At 38.5% G+C, this 26,089-nt stretch overlaps 1 protein-coding gene across 10 annotated transcripts in view; it reads right to left on the reverse strand.

Moving 5' to 3' along the window:
• Positions 1-9,942: 9,942 nt before the first annotated feature.
• Positions 9,943-26,089, reverse strand: part of slc12a8 (solute carrier family 12 member 8) — a 150,869-nt gene continuing 134,722 nt past the window's right edge. For 8 of the 10 annotated variants that reach the window (XM_087989180.1, XM_087989179.1, XM_087989178.1 and 5 more), the window contains 4 exons: positions 25,488-25,585; positions 20,168-20,285; positions 12,838-12,898; positions 9,943-10,278 (listed from right to left, as the gene is read on the reverse strand). In XM_087989180.1, the coding sequence (XP_087845306.1) occupies positions 10,113-10,278; positions 12,838-12,898; positions 20,168-20,285; positions 25,488-25,585 (443 nt within the window). In that variant the 3' untranslated portion in view covers positions 9,943-10,112. Of the gene's footprint in view, positions 10,279-12,837; positions 18,933-18,963; positions 19,956-20,167; positions 20,286-25,487; positions 25,586-26,089 lie in introns of those variants that run through there. The other 2 variants (XR_015757709.1, XM_087989183.1) reach the window with 2 other exon arrangements.

Below are 26,089 nucleotides of genomic sequence, written 5' to 3' on the forward strand. Positions count from 1 at the left end.
AATTGAGGGGTTAGGAGATCATGAGATGAAATTAGATTGGTGACCACTGTAGACAAAATAGCTTAGTTGAGTTTGTCCTCACATTGAACAACTTCTCCTTTAACTCCTCTCACTCTCTTCAAGTCATGATGTGGAGGTGCCGGTGTTGGATTGGGGTGGACAAAGTTTAAAAAAAAATCACACAACACCACATTAAAGTCCAACAGGTTTATTTGGAAGCACTAGCTTTCGGGGTACTGCTCCTTGATCAGGTAGCAGTTTTCTGCCAGCCAACCAATCTCCTGTCTGGGCTAATATGTTACCCCCTACACTATGAGTTTTAGTTTTCCACATTAACCCTTGATATGGCACCTTGACAAATGGCTTCTCAAAATCCAGGTATAGTAATATCTAAAGTCTCCCCGTTAAGCACAGAGCATGTTACCAATTCAAAGTACTCCAATAATTTGGTTAAATACAATTTCCTTTTTAAGGAACAAAGCTGACTCTACCCAATTACATTGAGTTTTTCAAAGCATGCAGCAATAATGTCATTGGTGATTAATTATAACACCTTCCCAACAACAGACATCAAGTTAATTAATCTACAGTTTCCTATTTTCATGCCTCTTTTCGCCAGGAGCTCAATATGCTATCTGCCAGTCCAACAAAACCTTTTCTGTATCTAAGGAATTCTTTAAAAATTAATGGCAATGCACCTACTATCTCATTAGCAACCTCTTTTCAGACCCTAGGATGATTTCCATCCAAATCTGGAAACCCCTCAGCCCACAGTTCCATCAATTTTCTTCATATCACTTCCCTGTGATTTAGATTTCACTCAGTTCCTCTCTCCATTCCGTCTCCTGATTTATAGCTATTACTGGAATCTTTCCTATATCCTCTATACAGTGATGACAGAATCAAAATATCTGTTCACTTCATCCTCCATTTCCTTAGTATCTACTATGAACTTCCATTCTCACACTCGAGAAGACTGACACTCACTTTACTTACTCTTCTCATTTTATGATACTGTAGAAACCTGCAATCACCTTTACATTCCTAGTTAGCTTCCTCTCATTCTCGAAATTCTTCCTCCTGATTAACCTTTTAGTCATTCTCTGCTGTTCTTTATATTCTGACCAGCCATCCGATTAATCACTCAACATTGCTGCCTTATATATGTTTTTTCCTAAAGTTTGATGATTGCCCTAACTTCTTTATTTAACCATGAATAGTGGGTCCTTTCCATAGAATGTTTCTTTATTAGCAGGAATCCACTTATCCTGAGTATTCTGTAATATCTAAATACATGCCAGCCACAACATCTCGACTGATCTATGCCCTAGCCTTGTATGCAAATTCACTTCAGCCAGCTCAGCTTTCCTATCCACATGGCTGTTCTTATTTAGGTTTAAAATACTAGTTTCAGACCTAATCCTCTCCTTTTCAAACGATTGTAAAATTCAACCAGATTGTAGTCACTGCTACCTTTAATCTGAGTGTGAAGTTATCTAATTCAGTTGAAAGAATTGAAAGGCAACCTATCATCTAAGTGGATAAAAAAACGTCAGAGTGTTTCAGAGAGATGTGGGTGTTTTTGTGCATGAATTTCAGGAAACAGTATAGGAGATAATAAGGAAGGCAAATGTAATTCTGGCTTTTATTACTAAAGGAACAGGGTATAAAAGTAGGGAGTGTGTGCTGCAATTGTACAAGGCATTAGTGAGATTATTGCAGAGTTGTTGTGGGGGATTTCAACACATAGGTAGACTGGGAGAATCAGGATGGTACTGGACCCTCAAAAAAGGAATGCCTCTGAGATGGATTCTTAGAACAGCTTGTAATTGGAGCCTACCAGGGAAAAGGCAATTCTGGACTTGGTGTAGTGCAACGAACTGGATTTGATCAGGGACCTCAAAATAAAGAAGTCATTAGGAGGTAGTCACCATCATATAAGTTTTAATCTGCAATTTGAGAGGGAGAAAGGAAAATCGGAAGTGTCAGTATTGCAGTTGAACAAAGGGAACTATGGAGCTATGAGGGAGGAGCTGGCCAAAGTTCAATGGTTCAATATCTTAGCAGGGATGGCAGTGGAACAACAATGGCAGGTATTTCTGGGTATAATGCAGAAGGTGCAGGATCAGTTCATTCCAAAGAGGAAGAAAGATCCTAAGGGGAGGCTGGGGCAGCCATGCTGACGAGGGAAGTTAAGGACTGTACAAAGATAAAAGAGATGAAGTATAATATAGAAAGATGAGCGGGAAACCTTTAAAGAGCAACAGAGGATAACCAAAAAGGCAATACACGGAGAAAAAATGAGGTATGAAGGCAAACTGGCCAAAAATATAAAGGAGGATAGCAAAAGCTTTTTTTAGGTTTGTGAAAATAAAATAAGTGGTTAAGACTAAAATTGGGCCCTTGAAGACAGAAACAGGTGAATTTATTCTGGGGAACAAGGAAATGGCAGAAGAGTTGAATAGGTACTTTGGATCTGTCTTCACTGAGGAAGCCACAAGCAATCTCCCAGATGTAATAGTGGCTGAAGGACCTAGGGTAATGGATGAACTGAAGGGAATTTATATTAGACAGGAAATGGTGTTGGATAGACTGTTAGGTCTGAGGGCTGATAAGTCCTTGGGACCTGATGGTCTGTATCCCAGTGTACTTAAGGAGGTGGCTCCAGAAATCGTGGATGCAATTGGTAATGATTTTCGAATATTCTATAGATTCAGGATCAGTTCCTGCGGATTGGAGGGTGGCTAATGCTGTCCCACTTTTCAAGAAAGGCGGGAGAGAGAAAACAGGGAATTGTAGATCAGTTAGCCTGATGTCAGTGGTTGGAAAGATGCTGGAGCCCATTATAAAAGATTAAATTATGACTCATTTGGATAGCAGTAACAGGCTAGGTCAGAGTCAGCATGGATTTACAAAGGGGAAATCATACTTGACTAATCTTCTGGAAGTTTTTGAGGATGTAACTATGAAGATGGACAAGGGACAGCCAGTTTACCTGGACTTTCAGAAAGCCTTTGATAAAGTCCCACATAGGAGATTAGTGTGCAAAATTAGGGCACATAGTATTGGGGGCAAAATACTGACTTGGATTGAAAATTGGTTGGCTGACAGGAAGCAAAGAATAGTGATAAGCGGGTCCCTTTCAGAAATAGTAGGCGGTGACCAGTGGGGTATCACAAGGTTTGGTGCTGGGACTGCAGCTGTTTACCACCTACTTTAATGACATAGATGAAGGCATTAAAAGTAATATTAGCAAATTTGCTGATGACACAAAGCTGGGTGGCAGAGTGAACCATTCCTGAAGAAGGGCCTGTGCCCGAAACGTCGAATCTCCTGTTCCCTGGATGCTGCCTGACCTGCTGCGCTGTTCCAGCAATAAAGTTTCAACTCATGAGATCAATTCCCAGAATGGCAGAACTGTCATACGTTGAAAGTTTGGAGTGACTGGGCTTGTATACACTTGAGTTTAAAAGGATGAGAGGGGATCTGATTGAGTCATTTAAGATTATTAAAGGATTAGATACTCTGGAGGCAGGAAGCATGTTCCCACTGATGGGTGAATCCAGAACTAGAGTTTAAGCAGTTTAAAAATAAGGGGTAGGCCATTTAGAATGGAGTTGAGGAGAGACTTCTTCACCCAGAGAGTGGTGGATATGTGGAATTTTTCTGCCCCAGAAGGCAGTGGAGGCCAAGTGTCTGGATACTTTTGAGAAAGAGATGGATAGAGCTCTTAAAGATAGTGGAATCAAGGGTTATGGGGATAAGGCTAGAACAGGAGACTGATTGTGGATTAAGCCATGATTATAATGAATGGTGGTGCTGGCTCGAAGGACCAAATAGCCTACTCCTGCACCTATTGTATATTGAGACTGTACCTGGAGGTTTGTCAACAGTTTTAGTCCCCTTATTTGAAGAGGCATGTAGTTGTATTGGAGGTAGTTCAGAGAAAGTTGACTAGATTGATTTGAGAGAGGAGGAGTTTGTCTTGAGAGATTGAGCTGTTCAAGTCTATACTCCCTGGAGTTTATAAGAATGAGAGGAGATTTAACTGAGGTATATAAGAGGCTAACTGGAAATGTGTTGCTGGAAAAGCGCAGCAGGTCAGGCAGCATCCAGGGAACAGGAGAATCGACGTTTCGGGCATAAGCCCTTCTTCAGGAATCCTATATAAGATGCTAATGCAGGTTGACAAAGCAGATGTAGATAGGATGTTTCCTTGTGTGAGTCAACTTAGAATGAGAGGTCATAATAGCGGAGGAGTAGCAACTTCAAAACAAAGATGCAGAGAAATGGCTCCTCTCAAAGGGTTGTGAATCTATGGAATTCACTGCACTTTGTGCCGTGGACGTTGAGATTTGAATAAATTTAATAAGGAAATAGCCATATTTTTAATTAGTAATGGGTTAAAGGGTTGGAGAACTGGCAGGAAAGTGGAGTTAAGGCTCAAGAGCTGAAACTCTTGCTGCTAGGTTTTATATTTTTCTCGCTGTTTATAATGTTTCAAAGCATTCTACTAACCACAAATTTTGAAATTGTGCCCTGTACACCAGGGTCCTGATCATTAATATATATCAGGATAAGCAAAGGTTCCAGCATTGAGTCCTGGGGAACTCCAATACAAACCTTCCCCCAGCTTGAATAACATCTATTACCATTATTCACTGTTTCCTATTACTCAGCCAAGTTCATATGCGTGTTGTTACCCTTTATGGCATGAGCTCTAACTTTGCCCACAAGTTCACTATCTGGCACTGTGTAATATGCCTCTTGGAAGTCCATGTATACCACATCAACAGCATTGCCCTGATCAAACCTCTGTGTTACTTAAAAAAATCTCCAAGTACTTAGTTAAACTTGATTTACCCTTAAGAAATTCATGCTGGCTTTCTTCAATTAACCCACATTTGACCATGTGACTATTAATTTTGTCCAGAAATATTGTTTCTGGAAAATTCCTATTTATTGAAGTTACCTAGCTTGTTCTTGCATGCATTTTTGAACACTTGTTCAATTATTCAGTCCTCTAGCATCATCCCTGAGTCAAAGGAAGACTGAAAAATTATTGCGAGGGCCTCTGCAATATATGTTCTCTCTTCCCTCAGTATCCTTTGATGCATCTCATCTAATTCCAGCACTTTGTCACTGAAGTACAAGCTATCTATTCAATACCACCTTATCAAATGAAAATCCGTTAAGTGCCTGATTTTCCTTCTTTCACTATGGCCTGGGTAATAACTTCTTATTGGTAAACACAGATGCAAAGAGTTCATCAATATCTCAGCCATCTCTCTGTCTCCATGTGTAAATACCTTTTTTGGTCCATAGTTCGTTCCACTGCTTCTTCTTTTACATTAGCTGCCAATCTCAACTCATATTCCGCCTTTGCTTCTCTTATTTACCTTCGCCAGCTCACTGAACCTTACATGTTCATACTAGCTCTTGATTGTATATTCTACCTGAAATCTGTCATAAGCATTCCTTTTTCTACTTTATCACAATTTCTACCTCTTTTGTCATCCAAGGAGCTTTGGATTTTCTTTAAATCCTATTATTTCCTTTTAGGAAGTGCAGCTTGACTGTACCTGAAACATCATCTTTTTGAATGTAGCCCATTGTTAAAATATCTGGAACTATTTATATTCATTTTAAGCTGGAGAGCAATGAGATACATTCAATTGGTTTCTTTCATAATAATGTTCTTCTTTGTTATTATTTTTCTAGAGTATTTCAGTTACTTGATCATGGATATATTGCACTTTAAAAGTGATTCAAAGTCTCTTACATTTGTAATCATTGCTATTCATTTAATGCAGGCTTTCTTTGTATTTGGTAACAATTATAAAAATAATAATGTTAAAGGAAATTTTGAAACTAACATTCAGCAATTCTGGACCCAAGACAGAAATTGCTGGAAAAACTCAGCAGGTCTGGCAGCATCTGTGGAGACAAAGCAGGGTCGACTGAAGAAAGTTCAGAAGAAAGATCACTGGACCTGAAATGTGTTAACTTTTTTTTTTCTTCACAGATGCAGCTAGACCTGCTGAGCTTTTCCAGCAATTTCTGATTTCCAGTATCCACAGTTCTTTCGATTTTGTTCAGCAATCCTGAAAGTTAATATGCATTACATTATTAAATATTATTTAATGTTCAGGATTTTATATTTTTTTGCAATCAATCCTACATTCAAGGCTGAGAGAGATTTCTAATCATGAAGGGAATCAATAATTATGGGGATATGGCAGAAAATTGAACAAAGAAAATTTACAGCCCAGGAACAGGCCCTTCGGCCCTCCAAGTCTGAGCCGATCCAAATATACTGTCTAAATCTATCGCCCAATTCCTAAGCATCTGTATCCCTCTGCTCCCCACCTACTCATGCATTTATCCAGATGCATCTTAAATGAAATCTATCATACCTGCCTCTATCAGCTCTGCTGGCAACGCATTCCAAATGTCCACCATCCTCTGTGTGAAGTACTTGCCGCATGTATCCCCCTTAAACTTTCCACCTCTCACCTTGAAAGCGTGACCTCTTGTTGTTGAATCCTTCACCCTGTGAAAAAGCTTGTCTCTATCCACCCTGTCTCTACCCTTCATGATTTTATAAACCGCAATCAGATCCTCCCTCAATCTCCTTTTTTTTAATGAAAATAAACCTAACCTACTCAAACTTTCTTCATAGCTAGCACCTTCCATACCAGGCAACATTCTGGTAAACCTTCTCTGCACCCTCTCCAAAGCGTCCACATCCTTTTGGTAATGTGGCGACCACACCTGTACACAGTATTCTAAATGCGGCCGAACCAATGTCTTGTACAATGTTAACATGACTTGCCAGCTCTTATACTCAATATCCCGTCCGATGAAGGCAAGCATACTATATGTCTTCTTGAACTCTCTATCCAACTGTGCAGCAACATTCAGGGTGCAATGGACCTGCACTCCCAGACCTCTCTGCCCATCAACTTTTCCCAAGGCTCTTCCATTCATTGTATAATTTGCTCTAGAATTAGTCTTGCTGAAATGCATCACCTCACATTGTCTGGATTGAAAATCATCTGCCACTTTTCTGCTCAACTCTCCAGTCTATCTATATCCTCCTGTATTGTCTGATAGTCCCTTATGCTTTCTGCTACTCCACCAATCTTCGTGTCATCTGCAAACTTGCTGATCATACCAACAGTGCCCTCTTCCAGATCATTTAAGTATATTACAAACAACAGTGGCCCAACACTGAACCCTGTGGAACACCACTGGTCACCTTTCTCCATTTCGATAAACTCCCTTCAACTACGTCTCTCTGTCTCCTGTTGCTCAACCAGTTCTTTATCCACCAAGCTACAACACCCTGCACACCATATGACTTCACTTTCTCCATTAGTCTACCATGGGGAACCTTATCAAATGCCTTACTAAAGTCCATGTATATGACATCAACAGCCCTTCCTTCAACTTGGTCACTTTCTTGAAGAACTCTATTAAGTTGGTAAGGCAAGATCTCCCCTGCACAAAACCATGTTGCCTATCACTGATAAGCCCATTTTTTAAAAATATAAATAGATCCTATCCCTCAGTGCCTTCTCCAGCAACTTTCCCACCACTGATGTCAGGCTCACTGGTCTGTAGTTACCCAGAATATCCCTACTACCCTTCTTGTCCAAGAGATCAACATGACCAACCCTCTAGTCCTCCGGCGTCTCACCTGTATTTAAGGATGCCACAAAGATATCTTTCAGGGCCCCAGCTATTTCCTCTCTCGCCTCCCATCCAGTCCTGGGGATTTGTCCACCTTAATAACTCTAGCCTACCCAACACAGATTTACTTATGCCAACTTGATCCAAACTAATCAAACTTCTATCTCTAATCTCAACATTCATGTTCCTCTCCTCAGTGAACATTGATGCAAAGTAATCATTCAGAATCTCACCCATTCTCTCGGGTTTGACACACAGCCTTCCTTCATTATCCTTTATTGGACGAATCCTTTCTCTAGTTACCCACTTGCTTCTTATATAAGAATAATATGCTTTGGGATTCTCCTTAATTCTGCTCGTTAAAGCTGTTTCATGACCCCTTTTAGCCTGCTTGATTCCTCGTTTAAGACTTGTCCTATTCTTCCAGGGCCCGTTCTGTTCTTACCTGCCTAGACCTTATGTATGCTTCCCTTTTCCTTTTGGCTAGTCATACAATTTCTCCTGTCATCCACGGTTCACGAATCTTGCTCTTCCTTTCCTTTGCATTCAACGGGACATGCCTATCCTGCACTATCTTTAAAAGCGTCCCACATCTCAAATGTGTACTTCCCTTCAAATAACTGTGTCCAATCCACAGTTCCGAGCTCCTGCCTAATTTTGATATAATTGGTCTTGGCCCAGTTTAGTACTCTTCCCTTAGGACCACTCTCTTCTTTATCTACGAGTATTCTAAAACTTACAGAATTGTGGTCACTGTTCCCAAAGAAATCCCCCACCACAACTTCTACTACCTGTCCTGGCTGGTTCCCCAGTACCAGATCCAATATGGCCCCTTCCCTCGTTGGACTATTGATACTCTGCTCTAGAAAATTCTCCTGGACGCTTCTTACAAATTCTACCCCATCCAGACCTCTGACATTAAATGTATCCCAGTCAATGTTGGGAAAATTAAAATCTCCCATCACTTATTTGTTTACCTATTTGTTCTTCTACCTCATGCTCACTGTTGGGAGGCCTGTAATACAGCCCCAACAGTGTGACTGCACCCTTCTTATTTCTCAGCTCCACCCATAATGCCTCACCACCCAAGACCTCCATAGTGTGCTCCTTTAGCACAGCCGTGATATGGTCCTTGACCAGCAATGCAACTCCACCCTCCCTTTTACTTCCCTCCCTGTCCTGTCTGAAGCATCTATATCCTGAAACATTTAATTGCCAATTATCATGCCCTTCCTTCAACCAAGTCTCTGTGATATTGAGTTGAGAATTATCAGATCAGCTATGATCTGATTGAATGGCAGAGTAGACTCAATGGGTTGAATGGCCTACTTCTGCTCCTACATCTTAGTGATACAACTGTCGCACTGAGTTAATAATCATTCAGCACATCCTTTCTACACCATATCAATATGATTATTTTCAAAATTTCAGTAGTTTATGAGTGGTGACTATTGCTGAAGGAGAATTGACATATTTCAAATTTTATCTGGTCTCCAGTTCAAGAGATTAGATTAAAGGTAAAGATGCCATTGTCTTACCAGATCTTAGAGCTGCTCTCTGATTAGATAGAGATGATTGGTGGTGGTTTACCCTGAGGGTCATCATGCCTCAGGGGAGCGGAGTGGTTTACATGATGGGACCTTCATGGTAACCTAAGTGGTGTGGGAATTTAATCCATGCTGATGAATCCAGCCAACTGAGCTAACCAATCCATCGAACTTATTTGTATATTTCCTTTGTTTGGTGGCATCATATATTCTTGCAGCTTCAGGTTAAGAAAGAAAATATTCGGCCTCGGTGCAAGGAATAAAGAGAAAGACATTTTTATCCATAAGAAGGGTTCTCTGCACCCAAACTGCCAGAAAAACCAGTTTGCTAAAACCCTACTCACAATATGAATCCAAACATTTTTGTTAAAAAAAAAGGCTTGACAATGAAGATCTGCTTTCTTTTGACTCCTGAATTTTAACGCAGAAAATTAGGAGTGGCCAGCAATCCTGCCAAAACTAATGTAATGCATCCACTTCAGCACTATGTCGTCTACTACTTGTAATATGGTTGGCAAAGATGGTAGAAAAATGTGTCAGCATTTCTGTTAAAGTTATTCCAAGTATCTTGGCAAAAACCTGAATTAATCCATAATATATGTATACTTAAGGAAACGCTTAAAAAAAGCATGTAAAACCATTCATATATTCACCATTATTAAAAATTTGCATATAAGTTAGCTGAATTCCTCTGCAGTAATGTTGTAGCTACCCTAATATTTTATTGAATCTATTCTTACTCATGTTGTTTGAAAGCAAATGTACTTCATGTAAACACACAGTTAAGTTTTACAACAGAATTTTCACAGCCTTTAAGGCCTGCCAACCAAAGACAGTCACAAAAGAAGAAAATCAACAGAGAGTTGAGATTCAGTTCAAATGACGGCTGAGAATTTCACGACTAATAACTGAGGAATGATGGTAGCGGTCTCTGGATGCAAAGTCAGCATTCTCTTCGGTTAATTGAGTTGTTGCCATACCCACTGTTGTAAATGAGGGTGTCACAATAATCTGTTTCTCATGTGGTGATCCTTTCCTGAAATCAAGAAATAAGTTGCAGTCAATACTTGATTATAAATGCAAACATAGTATAAATTAATTCAATCACATTTTGAAATATTGAGAGTCAGGATCAGCAATCTGCCCTGGAGCCACAAACAGAATAACAAAGCAAAGGAATGGTCAAGCAAGTAAGTTCTCAATTTTAACCGACAGTTCAGAACATCCAAAAGAGGGAGAGGAAAGTTGGGCACAAGTTGCACAGAAGCTGCTTTCCTGGCCCTGTTAATAGTCATTTTAAAGTGGCATTGGCAGAAGCTTGGAAACAAGTCATCCTTCTCCTTTGTTGAAGTTTCAAAATTCATGGGGACCAAAATTAAGAAGATGGAAACAAGGAACAAGATATTTTAATTCCTTGTTGAAAACAGCAATACACATTCGGCAAAAAGAAAATCATGATTAAAAGGCATTAATTACTCTTGTTGATCAAAATAACTTTATGAATAAACTTTCAGACACCTGATATCAACTGACTGGTTTATGTTTTATAAACACATACAGGTGCTTATATTAATTTACATGTTCTGACAGTTAAAGAGCAATTATTTTCAAAAAGCCTTCATCTTGTAATGTAGGGGTAAATAGGCGAAGTAGGATTTTACAGTTTTGTCTGTTGTTCGTTCTTTAAGACAGAATGTACAGTTTTATGAAGCATGAATAACAGGCACTGATTATAAATGACAGAGTTAAATTTCATATTTAGTAAAGGATATTCTAAAAGTTTTGCAGAGATTGAATTCAATAAGTCTCCCTATTTTCAGCCACAACAAGGTTTAAATGCTAGAATACACAGCACAGTGCAAATAGCAGACTTACTTATGTGGGAGCAACAAAATCTAAAGTGAGTGCACACTGGCATGAGTTTTATCTGACATTATTGTGAAGTGGTAACTTGGAATTTGACAGAAATGGGCACTTAAATATGAGATTTGACTGCTGGTGATTCCTGGTCAGGAAGTCCGTACATGGTTTAATAAGATGCTTACATGCTTACTAGCACTGATGTTGATCCTAGAATCTGAATACATGTGTGCCTGTGCACAGAGTCTGTTTGGGAAAATTGCTTGAGTTCCTAGCACCTGCCAGTATTGAGACACAGAGTTTAACTGCTATTGGGAAGGAGCTTTCTAGAATAATGGACCTAAAATGCTTCTGGTTTGATTTGAGCCATTGTCTCCGTCACACTTTTACCCATCAATAACCATTTTTGTGTCCCCACTGCTCTTACCAATGTTGTAATTCTGGTTTCTTCCTTAAACAACTAAAAGATGAAATTTCTGTTTCTGTATTCCAAGGGTGCACAAGAATAGACATTGGAAAATTTGCAGTTTCTCAATTTTTTAAAAATCTATTCAAAGGAATGGGCATACCTTGTTGAACACTTTTACATCTATTGTACAGATTTTCCACTAGAATTGTTTACAGTGTAGTTTGAAACATTAAGTAATGACATAAAAATCACAATGTTTAAGTATGGACAAGGAAGTGACTTTTACTATAGATTAATATTCTAGCAAATGCCAATTACAGCCAACTGAAAATAAAATTATCACCTTGTATCAGGACTATATACTAGTTGATAACATAATTTTAATCTCCACTTTAGGCTTTAGCACATTTAATTATTTTTTGTTGTAAATTGTAGCCGTCAAGTATCAGACCTCAGCTATTTGAGTGTGGAAGTATTTCCACTGTGAACAGAAATGGGAAAATACTCAATATTTATAGTGTTAAAAAATGTGAATCATCTGTTGAATTAATCTTGGAAAAATCACACTGTGTTTTAACTCAATTAAGCAACAGGGTGATCTGTCAAAAGGACTCAACCAGAAAATAAATATGCAATGACAGCATTCTGTAGGGGAAACTCTGCAATAGAAAGTTCTGCAGGAAACTTTCACATTAAATCCTAATTCCTATCATTTCAGCCTGTATTTTAATGAAGCTGTGGTATAATTTATTTTCTCATCTGACATCTCCACAGTACTATCTGGCATATGGAAGAAGCAGAATAAGAAGTCTCAGGGTAGCAAAGTAATTAACTGGCTATGCAAAAATGCTCAGGAATGCAATTATCGTACTGCATATTGAAATTGTTGCACCATTTGAAGAAAATGATAATGTGATACAGTTGTTCACATGCAACTCTTTGAATCTACATATCAGCTTCAAATTTAGCCATAAAATTTGCTGCAGGATTTTGTGTGTAACAAAAGTTGCAATGGATGCTGGTTTGCTCAGTTGGCTAGATGGCTACCATGTGGTCAGAATAAGATCTACACCGCAAAGTTTACTTCTCATTCCATACACAACAGATTAAGAACCTGCTCTTGTAAGTGAAATGCAAATCACCACTGACAAAAGCTATCTAAAAAACAGCTCATGTGAAGCATCAGCAGAAAATGAACCAAAGATCTTGATTACTGCAGAGTACATATGAAGTAATGAGTGAATAATTTTCAACAAAATAGAGTAAGGTTCTGAATAGTTTGTTTTCACATTTCTGCAATGTTATTGTTATGAAACTCTTACAAACCTCCTTGATTCACTGTAGACTGTCCGAATCCAATGTAAAAAGTTGAAGTTATTCGCTAAGCCTGTGGAAAAACATTCAAAATTACAACTGTAGCAGAGAAGTAGATTTAAGAAAAAAACTAAAAGCTCATAAATTATGAAGTTGAGAGTATTCTCATCAGTAATAAGAAGCAAAATGATAACAAATGTGACTCAGTTGAAAATCCACTGTCGAACTCACTGCACTTGCTTCTGGGTTGTTCATGTTCCCTGCTTGCCCCAAAATTCCAACTTTCCCAATCCACCTACATACCAACATGTCGACAACTCTGCATAGAATAACAACTGCAGAGTGTTAAAAGATCACAATACTTATTTTGAGTACAAAATAAATCTGAAGTCAAGTTTTATCTGTACCATAGGTTGTGTTACAACATTCAAATTTGATATATAAATCAATGGGAAATATGCAGTCTATTTTGCAAGTATCTGTAAATGATGTTGATGGTGGATCTCACAGAATAATAAAACTACACAGAGCTGGATTTCACAAAATTAACCAACACTAAACTCAAACACAATACTATAATTTAAAAATGACTGTATTTTTAGGTGAGATGGAGGAAGGTTATTAACTGATCTGCATAATTCTTCAAAAACTTAACCAGTTATTAGTATGCCTCAGTTTGTTAACAATCTATTTTCTTAAAGAAGGCAAAAGTTCACGACTTACAATTTATTCTGAAATCATACTAGATTTTTCTTTCCCTGGCAAGAAGATGCAATCATGAGCAAATTATTGAAAATCATGTAGGTTGAATAAAGATGTAAGAAAGTGACTTAATACATGGCTTGCTTATTGCAGGTCACCATCTAATGAGAGGCAATTGGCTTCTATACAATTATCCTTAATAATTAGAAGCACTAAAATAAAATGTAGTGTTTATCAATAGCTTCTACTTGCTCCTTTGGTAATTGCTTACAATCAAGCATAGTTTGATTAAATGCAATTTACAACACTTTCAAGGTTCTAAAGATTTATTTTGCTAAATTACATGCAAGTTTACAGACTAGATGCTCACTCTTGTTCATCGTGCACGATCAAGGTAACAACTGCTCCATACAAGTCCCTAGTTGTGTGATTGGCTAATAGTTGTTGAGAACGTTGCACTGTGACTGGCTCTCCAATGCTCAGCTCTAGCAATTACTTGGCATTTCATTCAAGTGAAATTTGTCTTTCTGTCATTTCACCTTTGTTTTGTCACTCATGCCTATTATTATTTCTGGCTTCAGTGGTTTTGTTTTCAATACTTATAGAGCACTTTTGGTATGGAATAACATTTGTCTGTCTTGGAATACTTTCCATGTGTTCAGAAGATATTATCCTGGATTCAAAACTTGCTTTGTACACATCTATGTTGAATTTTGTCAAATCTTTACAGTCCTTTGAGAATTTTCAATGCCACTTCGACTTTTCCATTTAACTTGGGGATAATGTAGAGACGATGCATGGTGTTGAATTTCCCAATACTACATGAAGTGACTAAAGTCTTCGCTCGTGAATTGAAAACATTGTTAATCATCACAATGTCAGGAGTGCGCAACTGAAGTACGCTTTCAAGCTTATTCCAATCACATGGGTGGTCATTGACATCAATCAGTCTAACTCCCTATAATCAGAAAATTGATTCAATGGTGACAAGATAATTCATTCCTGTGACAGAAAAGCTGTCTACTCAAAGCTTCATCTATGATCTGTTTATATGTCAGGTGTCACATGCAGCTCTTTAACCTGGTATTTGATACAAGCATTACACTAGCTCAAGTGGTCCTTTGCAAATGGAATTTTGTCCTTCATTTCTAAAGGGCTTGAGTTTAAAAGTGGAGAGGTAATGTTACAGCTATACAAGGTGCTGCTGAGGCCACATCTGGAGTATTGTTGCAGATTTGGTCTCCTTACTTAAGAAAGGATGTACTGGCACTGGAGGGGGTGCAGAGGAGGTTCACTAGGTTGATTCTGGAGTTGAGGAGGTTGGCTTATGAGCAGAGCCTAAATAGATTGGGATTATATTGATTGGAGTTCAGAAGAACGAGGCAGTATTTTATAGAAACATATAAACTTATGAAGGGAATTGATAAAATAGAAATAGGCATGATGTTTCCACTGGTAGGTGAGACTAGGACAAGAGGGCATGGCCTCAAGATGAGAGGAAGCAGGTTTAGAATTGAACTGAGAAGGAACTTCTTCATCCAGAGGGTTGTTAATCTATAGAATTCCCTGCCCAGGGAAGTAGGTGACACTACTTCAGCAATTGCTTTTAAAGCTAAGGTAGATACTTCGTTGAAAAATAAAGGAGTTAAGGGATATGGTGAAAATGTGGGTAAGTGGAGATGAGTCCACAAAAAGGTTAGCCATGATCTTATAGCGTGGTGGAGCGGGCTCCTAGTTCTTACGTTCTTAATCTCAGTTCTCATACTTGGCTCATTATGCACTTGTGCCTTTGTCAGAGTAGACTCATATTCATGATGGCTTGCAAGGATGCAGTTCAGCATTTTTTTTCTCATTTCTTTGGAGTTAACAACTTTATTTCTTTTGTACAATATGTCATGGACTATCACTTCATCCATGTATGACTAACTACAAATACTCTCTTATAGCAATAGTGTCATTGTTGTTTTCAGGCTAAACCTCCCACCTCTATTTCCGACAGTATTTGCAGAATTATATCTTGCTATATAGTTTTCCTGATTTGAGCAAGACACTAGTACTTCACATTTGTCAAGCTGTCACTGGAAGGTCTCACACAGTCTTTGCATCCTCAGCTTGTGATTCTACATCGGGAATATAGATCTGTTTCCCTTGATTGCGTGTCATGTCTAGATGATGCCTTTGCGAATGGAGTAACATCTTTTGTAGACTTTGGAACGGAGAGAAGCAGATTGAGGAAGAAGCTTTGAAGTGCTTGTGGTTAGACTCCACTGTCACTTTGTCTTACCCATTTAGCAATTAAAGTGTTTACGAGCAAAAACAATAGCCAGGTACACTTTCAATGTAGTGTGTTTAGTCTGCATTAACACCTTGGATGCAAATGAAACTGGTCGATCTTGCTGTATCAGGGTTGTTTTAACTTGGTCTCACTCCTGATGAAGGGCTTTTGTCTGAAACGTTGATTATCCCACGACTTGGATACTGCCTGAACTGCTGTGCTGTTCCAGCACCACACTCTCGACTCTGATCTCCAGCATTTGAAGTCCTCACTTTTGCCAAGAGTTGTTTTAAGTCATGTCTCACTGGCATCACATTGGAGGATGACTTCTTCATTGACATTGTAGGACTCAGCACTGGCATCATCATAATTATTGTTTGATTCCAAAGAATTCTGTTTCTTGTTCTGTGTCCTTAGCAATGAGTGTGCATTGAGGTTCACACCCTGATGATAGATAAGGCAAGATTTTTCTTTTAAAAATCCATCAGATTGTTTCTTTCATGTCTGATGGTTGCTGCATCTCTGTGCCTGCTTGAATTTTGTCAGGATCTGAGAGACATCCTTTTGCTGTTAGTACATAACCTATATTCTTAACTCTGGGCACTTTCAGTTACCTCTATCTTCTTCAGAGTCAATGTTCAACTGGGAAGCTCTCTCTCTCTTTCTCTCTCTCTCTATTTCTCTCACACTCGGGTAATCACACTAGATTCTGATCATGATAATGTGATGGCTTCTTCCATTCCGTATTCACACAAATAGACCATCCACAACAGCTTCTATTCCAGGAAGCTTATTCATTCCTGCATGTTTCCTATATCAGTGCTTCTCCAGAGCAATGGAAATGCCAAACGGCATGTGCAACTATCTGTATTTCTCAAATAGTATCCAAAGGATGTAATTTGAAAATTGCCACTTTCATCCAGCTTTACGACTAACCATTCTTTACAACCTTTGCATTTGGTAGATGTGGCAAAATTGCTCCAATGATTGGCATGGGATAGTGAGAGTTCTTCAAAACTTTATTGGGTTCCTTTGGAACCATGCATACTTTCCGTTTTCCAGGGACTTTCTTTTCTGCTGCTATCAAATTGTTAATGCAGGCTATGTAAATTGTCAGTTACTTTTCCAGCTCTTATTTGTTTGGACTCTCTTGACATTAGCATCATTCCATTATATAGCCTCACTCCTAACTTCAAGAGCTTCATTTCAAGTCGTCACTTTGAGCCACCACACAGGTCTGTAAAGCTCATGGTGTTCCAGAAAGAACCAGTGTCTACTCGATACTTGTGGTTTGCTTCTGCAGTCATCAGTCTAACAATCACAAATCTTTCGCCACCTTTAGACCTGATGATGCTAACATGGTGTATGTGCAAAACTGATTCATCAAAATCCTTGGCTGGTAGCTCTTCAGCAGCCATCTTTCTGGGCTTGTTTAGCTTCTTTCTGGCTGAACTGTTGGATCAAAGTGATTCAGTTTCTTGCATCATTGTTTTCCCCACACTGATCAGGCTTTCCTTCACTTCGTGAGATGACCTCTGCAGTCTTTGACTTTCCACAAATATCTTTTCTTTATTCCAATCAGTTGTTTTCATTTGGCCTGGAATATAGCTCAGCAAAATGCAAAGTCTCATCCGTTCTGCTGTACTCTACCTCATGACTGACAATGCTCGAGTTTCTGCACATGTTGATATTTTTTGAGAGTAAGTTTCTTGTCTCTCAGGTGACATATCTCTACAGCTCAATCTCTTGCAACTCACAAAATCCTATCTCTGATCAGATCTTCTTTCAGTTGTTCAAACTCACATGATTCAGCTAGATGTTTCAGTGTAATTACATACAGATCAACATTCTCCCTCTCTTCTTCATGTTGAAGAAAAGCTGTTCCAAAGTAACATGAATAAAGGACTCAAAATAAGTCTTCAAAACCTGCAAAATCTCTCCTGTCTGACTTTTCTGTTTGTTAGTGAGGTCTGAGTTGCACAAGTGCTTTTAACACAGTTCCCCCAGCACATAGCAGGGATGCAATTTTTATAAGCTCAGGCATTTTTTTCAAAAATTACTTTTGCTGAAATTCCATAGTTTTAACTCTGAATGTTGGGAGGGAAAAATCCAATTCTATCTTGTAGACATCTGTGACTCTTATATGAGACTAATTTAATGGTGAAAACTGATGGCTTGGGCAAGTTGGGCTGAAGAGCCTGCTTCCATGCTGTGAATCTCTATGGCTCTCTAGCTTTTCATTCCCACAACAGGAGATGAAAAATGCACCTCAATCTTTATAATGCACCCCGTAATTCAAGTTGCAGAATGTATTTTTAACTTTTATTTTGTTGTTTCTTTTTGTAGCTGACTCTCTTACAGCTCTGAAGATCCATAAATTTCCAGTTGGCTGTTGCCTGCTGTGTTTTCTACACTAGCTAGCTGTCCTACAAGTCTGACAATTCACATAGTTTCAACCACACCTCTCTAACATCATGTTTCAAATGATGTGTGCTTAATGGCTCCCGTGAACCATTCACAAAGACACTTACAAGCAAAGTGCAGTAAGGGTACAGTAAGGGTACAGTTGTATTTCTCTAAACAGGTGGTAACAGCTGATGCAGTGCTGTCACAAATGATACAAGCTATTGTAGGGATATCTGAAGGCCCTGCATCTAGAGGTTCATAACAGTGCCTGAAAGAGCAGGTTTGCAATATTTACACCACTTTGTGTTTGAGCAACAATGACAGATGTAGAATAATACATGGTTGCAAATTACTGAACTAAAAAAAATGCAAGTTTATGCAGCTAAAATACAATCTAATGCAGCTAATTACAACACACCTGCTAAGTATGCCTCAGTGGCTACAACGTCAAAGCACCTTTTTCATGAATGAATCTAGTGCTGCGATCAGAGCCTTGTTGTAACTTATAAAGTTTAGCATGGGACCTTTTCTTCACAAAATAAAATACACCCATATTATCTGATAAAGCAACCTTTTGGAATAGTCTAAATGAAATTTGTGTCACAGATCTGAAATTAACATTGTTTCATTCTCCAGAGCTTCTGACATCTGAGTATTTCCAGCATTTTCTGTGTTTATTTCGAATTCCCAGGATATGCAGTATTTTGTTTCTCTCTTCATGTAACTGGATATGGAAAATACACAAAAGGTAAGCTAATGCCTGATGGTACCATCTTTATCCCAAAATGGAAAAGCCCCCTTTGCAGCATGAGGGTCTCATTAAAAAAAAACAAAATTACTTCAGAGTAATGAGAAATCTGCTCTCCTCAACACTTGTAAACATTAGTTGGTACTGGGCCAGAGCGACAGAAGGTGCAGCATGCGATTAGTCATGCAATTCAGATTTTAATGCATTTTAAAAAGCATTTGAAGTGATTACAGTTTAATGTAATTCTTTCATAGAACATGGTGAACTGGAATTTTCACCATAAACTAACTGTTACAGCTAACAGGTTAATTTTCTAACAGTAATTACACATTTGTGGCAACTTTTAATCCTTTATTCTCTACAAGTTAAACTAGTTCTTGTGCCAGAAACAATGACAATTGTTCTTTGTTCTTTGCATGCAGAGTTTGATGAAACAATATCTTCCCTACTATACTCAACAGAACAAATGAACCTCATTGGAAGTCATGTTGAATTGATTCGGAGAAAAATGAAAGGGATGAAATAAAAAGGTGATAAAAGATTAGTCACTGAACCATTTTATATTAACTGCATTAATCCAACATTATAAATTTTATGACACTAACCACAGAGAAAGTTACTTGAGACTTTGAGATCCCAGTGAGAAACATTGTACGCCAAAGAATGCATATTAAGTCTGCAATTGATTTTTCAAGCATTAAAATTAGAACATTTCTGAAGTTCTGATATATGTTCCCAGCAGGTGAAGTTTTCCACCAAGAGTGTCAAGTTGGAAAATGACTCCAAGTATATCGATATGTGCAAGACTATCGTCTTCATTATTTCTGATCATGAAATGTTTATTTTCATGGTATATTTCTAGTTATGTAAAAGATCCAATTACAGCCAGAATAAAATCTAGCATTTGTCGTAACTGGGGTTGGTCTTTGAAATTCTTTTCTTCAGAAAGCAGTGGATATCATTGAGTATGTTTAAGATTGAGTTAGATAGATTTTTGACCTATAAAGAAATCGATGGTTATTAAGGGCTATGCAGATATGCCAAGGTAAGGCCAAAACCAGATCAGTCTTGATCTTACTGAATGGTGGAGTTGACCCAAGGTTGAATGGGCTGCTCCTGTTCACATATTCATGGAAAACATAAAATTGTAAGAAATGATTAAATCTGTAATATGTTATAAAATAATGGAAAGTTTTTAAAAATATACTCACCAGGAGGAAGTCCTGGACTCATTTGTCCAATGTAAATGTAGATGAAAAATGCCACAGCAATGTTAATTAAAGCATAAATCCAGTGAATTACAAACATGATTACAATCGACACTATTGCCTATGAGAAAAATAACAAACTTAAATCAACTATAAAATGTCATGTCTTAACCTGACTGTTCAATTCTTTACTTAAAGAGCAATCCTGGCACACAATTTCATAGAAATATTTCCAAAAGCATCATTAATATTTATGTGGACATTCCAATAAGTTGCAGATATTGAATACACAATACAAATTTTGTTTTGATTAACATTTGATGAAAATAGTTGAACCGACTAAGCATTTTTTAGGAATCACTTTAATAAAATTGAAGATATGTAAACCTATATTCAAAGAAAACTTTGTCTTTTTTTTTACCTTTCAGTCAATAATGTGCATGTATCCCAAACACATCACCCTGGAATTGTTGGTAAATGGTATTTTTATATTCATTCAGCTAATTTAGATTTTGTGTTGTCACACTTTTAAATATTGAAAGATTAACACAGAAGATCATCGACTGTTAACCGATCTTCAACTTCAAAGTGGAACATATAAGTAATTATTGAGCAAACATACAAACTTAAAAACAAAAAGAAATCCTGATGTACACAACATAAATTGTCTAGATTTTTCACACTTGCTGTGCTGTGGAGAATGTTTTGTAACCCAGAGAATCAAGCTGACAAGCAGATTTCTGAACTGCTTTCACTAATTTTATTTATGACTGGGTGGTATCTGACACATTTCTTAATATCCATTCTTGCTCCTGAGAAATAGAACATTCTATCACGATTTTACCATTCAGAAACAGTAAAATGTCAAAAGGTTTCAATGGGAAAATCTAGATTAACAGAGTGAAAAAGGAAAAAGCAAGGTTTTTCATAGATAACAATAGGAATATGGCACTGGGCAACTGAGAAATGGTGCATATCTTGAACAGTTTTGTGATGATGCAAGAAGTCAGTGATTCCCAAAAGTGTGGAAATCTTAAGGATAATATTCATCATAGGTAAGGACATATGGAGAAATTGGGCCAAATTTAATAGAGGTGTCCATTTTTGGAAGCATTGATGGTATCCCTAGGCAATGGAGGAATTAACAGAATACAATCAGGGCTTCCATGACTAACCTACCTCCAAATACTGGCAGCTCCAGAAATAATGACTCCTGCTGGTATTACAAACAGCCCCAAACCAACCATGTGGAAGGCCAATTTCTCTTTGAGCTGATGTGTGTCTTGTCAGTCACCTGTAGAGCTGGTGATAGACAACTGGTGAGTACCCACAAATCAACCAGACAATTAACAAGGCCTTCATTTAGGGCCAAGCCCTCAGGAATGCAAGTCCAAATCAGAGGCTGGAGCTTGGAGGCAGCTATGGCTATTAAAAGAAGAGAATCCTGAGTCCCAGGATCGCAAAGGATCTCTAACAAAGGTAACCAATTAGTTGAAGGAGAGAATTATTAGGTTGTAGGATGCAGTGGCACTGAATGCTTTTGACAGAGGTATCCTATCTCCCCAAAATGACAAACTACCTGCAGGAAGGCAGCTTTTGATAACACCAAATGAATACATACTCACTTGCAGTTGGGTTGTTTTTTTTAAAGTATGCAATTCTTTTGCAACTTGCTCAGAGATGCTACTATACAGCTCTGAAGAGGGTTGGGATTGACCTAGGTCTCTTGTGTCAGGGATAGGAATATTACCACTGGTCCTTGGCAGCCATTTACAATTGGGCTGACTCCAATGGAATGTTAAGTGGTCTTTACCTGATCGTTCAAAGGCCATATTTCGAGACATGACAGAAAGATGTCAATGGGTCTTCCTGCCCAGAACTGAATTCTAGGTGGTGGTGAAGAGGCGTGGATTTGGGTCCACCATCATCCTCCCTAATTATGAGCCCTCCCCATCTCCAAATCCACCTCTGCAGGAACAAGAGGATTTTGCCCAGAGGTATGTCAGGTGGGCACGTCACAATGTGGGGACCAGGGGAACATTGTCAGAATTGGCCCGTCTATGAGTCTCAGGTGCCCAATCAAAAAGTCAGTGCTCCACCTGCTTCCCATGAGCCTGCAGGGAGAACATCAGCTTTTACTGGGTGGCCTAAATATGTGGTGCACATGCCTCCCTTCAGAGAGATTGAGGTCTATTAATTTCCCACTGAAGGATTTTGATTGCCATTTGAACAGAAAGACCCTCCTTGCCTGGTCCCTTTCCCACCTCACCCTTGACCAGGAGGAATCAGGAAGATAACAGGTTCACCGCTTTCTGCCTTCCCTCTCAAACATAAGAGGAAGTAACTCCTGCACTTCATGACCTGCTACTTCATGGTTACCCTTAGTAAGGGATATGACTTGAGAATCAGCATGATCAGAAACCAATGGCAGAAATTTGCAATTCTGAATACATCAATGGACAGCAAATGACAGGTTACCCCCTGTCCTCCAGCCTACTCTACTCGGAGATCACAAATGGCATCCCAAGAGCCTGTATAAACATTTCTTTTGTCCCTCAGCAATCCTGAAATCTGCCACTGTACCTTAGCTAACCAACTCTGTATCTTTGGTGAAAGTGGACAAGTGGAGCTCTCCTATACTGCTCCATGTAAATTGCATCTGATAAACACTTGAATGTTAAACCTGCAGTTTGCCAATTTACTTTCTGCAGGCAAATTAAATGATAGCAATCAGCAATTAATTTTGAAACTGAGGGCTAAAATCAATTTTTCAAACAGATGTGTCTTACTAACTCACTTCACCAAAGATACAGACTTGGTTAGCTAAGGTACAGTGGCAGATTTCAGGATTGCTGAGGGACAAAGAAAATGTTTATACAGGTTCTTGGGATGCCATTTGTGATCTCAGAGTAGAGTAGGATGGAGGACAGGGAGTAACCTGTCATTGGCTGTCCAATGATAGCAATCAGCAATTAATTTTGAAACTGAGGGCTAAAACCAATCTTTCAAACAGATGTGTCTTACTAACTTACTTTAAGCTAGTGCTTGAACTCACTCAGTTAACAACTTCTTTTATTATTTCGCCAAGTTACCCCTGTAAGTTTACACATGACATTGGCTCATCCCTATCTAGAATACAGTGGACAGCTCTGAATGGACATATTGGCACTGGATAATTTGCAGCATTTATTATTTGAAATCCTCCATTAAAATGAATTGGAGATCAGGTCAGGTCAGACAGCATCCATGAAGAGAAGTGTGGAGGGGGCAGCATTTATATTATAGTTGAGGTGGGGGTGGGAGGGATGTAGAGAGCTGGTGGTGAAAATATGTTGATAGTTCAGCTTAGGTGATTGGAATGTGAGAATGGCAGAACAATGGTGTGTCTTAACTGCTAGCCTGGAAAGAACAGACAGTCCCACGAGAGTGTGGGCAGGAGATAAAGGACATGGCGACAGAGAATGTAACAAGTAAAACTAAAAGAAAGTGAAGAAATGGAAGTTGGTTCACACTTTGAAGAGTTGAACTCAATATTAAGTCCAAAATACTGTACAGTGCCTAGTCTGAAGATGAGATGTTGTTCCTCCAGTTTGCGCTGTGTTTCACTGGAGCATTGCAGCATGCAGAGAACAGACAAGTAGGCATACAAGTGGGACTTTATGTTAAAATGACCTGCTACGGGAAGGTTAGAGCATACAACATAGAACAGTAGAGCACAGTAAGTCCCTTCAACTCACAATGTTGTGCCGAGAATGTATCTTAATCTAAGATCAACCCAACCTTCACACGCCTCAATTTACTTCCATCCATGTGCTTGTCCAGCAGTTGCTTAAATGTCCTTAATGTCTGTGACTCTACTACCATCGCTGGCAGTGCATTCCACACACCCACCACTCTTTGCATAAAGAACCTACCTCTGATATCTCCCCATACCTTCCTCCAATAACCTTAAAATTATGACGCCTTGCGATAACCATTTCTGCCTTGGGGAAAAGTCTCTGCCTATCTACTCTATCTATGCCTCTCATAACCTTGCACACCTCTATCAAGTCACCTCTCTTCCTTCTTCTCTCCAGTGTGTAAAGCCCAAGCTCATTCAACCTCTCTTCATAAGACAAAGTTAAAAATCACACAACACCAGGTTATAGTCCAACAGGCTTATTTGGAAGCACTGGCTTTCAAAGCACCGCTCCTTCATTTCTGAAAGCTAGTGCTTCTAAATAAACCTGTTGGTCTATAACTTGGCGATGTGTGATTCTTAATGTTGTCCACCCCAGTCCAACACTGGCACTTCCAATTCATAAGACACGCCCTCCAATCCAGCATCCTGGTAAATCTCCTCTGCACCCTTTCTAAAGCACCTACATCCTTCCTATAGTACGGCGACCAGAAGTGGACACAAAATTCCAAGTGTGGGTCTAACCAGTGTTTTATAGAGCTGCAGCAAAGCCTCCCAGCTCATAAGCTCAATTCCCCCTTTTAATGAAAGCCAAAACACCATCCGCCTTCTTAACAACCCTATCAACTTGGATGGCAACTTTGAGGGATGTATGTAAATGGACCCCAAGATCCCACTGTTCCTCCACAATGCCAAAAATCCTATCTTCAACTCTGCATTCAGCATTCAAATTCAGCCTTCCAAACGAATCACTTGGGGTCATGTTTCCACACAGACTGGAGGTGTTCTGCAAAGCAGTCACTCAATCTGCATTTTTTATTTCCAATGTAGAGTATAATGTGTAAATGATCAGTAATAACTGCAAAATTATTAGAAATATTTACTTGCTGAGTCAGCCCAATGCAGACTATGAAAAGATAGTTAGTATCTTTGTAGACAAGAACCATGGGACGTTTTTAAGCCAATCCGGACTGTATTCAAACTGACATCCCAAAGGTGCTAGCTAAGCCAATGAACCACCCAATTCCCAAATGCAATATGCATAGTTTTTAAAATGGTTCAGAAAAACATTTGGAAGTTTTGACAGAGTGCACAATCTTGTAGAAGTAAACTAAAGATTACAGTTAACCACTAATCCAGATTCAAAGCTTAAAGAACTTGTTCAAAATCATGAATAATGAAGAAGATTAAAACAGCTAACTTTGGGAAATGTGAAAATGACACATTCAGCAAAAAAAAAGCACCAACCATTGAACAAGGTGGTAACCTACATGGTCATAAGATTTTTCTGGGACATAAATACACCAATTATAAACAAGCATTTATGTCTACCATAAAAGGGAAATCTTAATATAATCCATTCTGAAAGTGTTACATAAATGCTCCATGTGCTGTGCCATAGAATAGTTTCTACCAAATACTTACACCAAGTAAGGACAACCAACGATTGCAAAGTTTAGAATAAAATGATCTTGGCATCCTGTAAATCTCTGGTTCCTGAGACTTCTGCCTTTCAATGGAACCTACAGATCAGGAATAACAATATAAAAGTTATTTGACAGCTCATAATTCCTGATATTACACTTGTGTCTGGTATTAATAATGCAATTCTACTGAATGCTATCGTCAGTATGACAACGCATAATGTTTTCCTTCATTGAATTTAAAATAATTCCATCTTTCTTCACTTATAAGAAGATTAAAAAAAATGTTCATTTTCAACATGAAACAGTATCAGAATTGTCAAACAGTTAATAAAAATCAGTCATCTTTATTTCTATCGAACAATGTTTCTGAAATATAGCTGCATTGATAGCTGGAATTAAAGAATAATAGTTACCCTCTTGCTCTGCATGCATCTTCAGTATAATCTTTGTGTCAAATCATTTTCTACAGATTCACTGATTAGTCAGTGCCAAGTTGAAAACAACAAATAAAAAGAATGGCGTATTACAGACTTTCTGCAACACAGGGTGTGTGGTAATGTGCATTTTGAATGACATCTATTACCTTTTGTCATTTTATTG

Source organism: Chiloscyllium plagiosum, unplaced genomic scaffold (assembly GCF_037043375.1).
Source record: "Chiloscyllium plagiosum isolate Xiang-an unplaced genomic scaffold, Cpla_swu_hap1 HiC_scaffold_7, whole genome shotgun sequence".
Lineage (NCBI taxonomy): Eukaryota > Metazoa > Chordata > Chondrichthyes > Orectolobiformes > Hemiscylliidae > Chiloscyllium > Chiloscyllium plagiosum.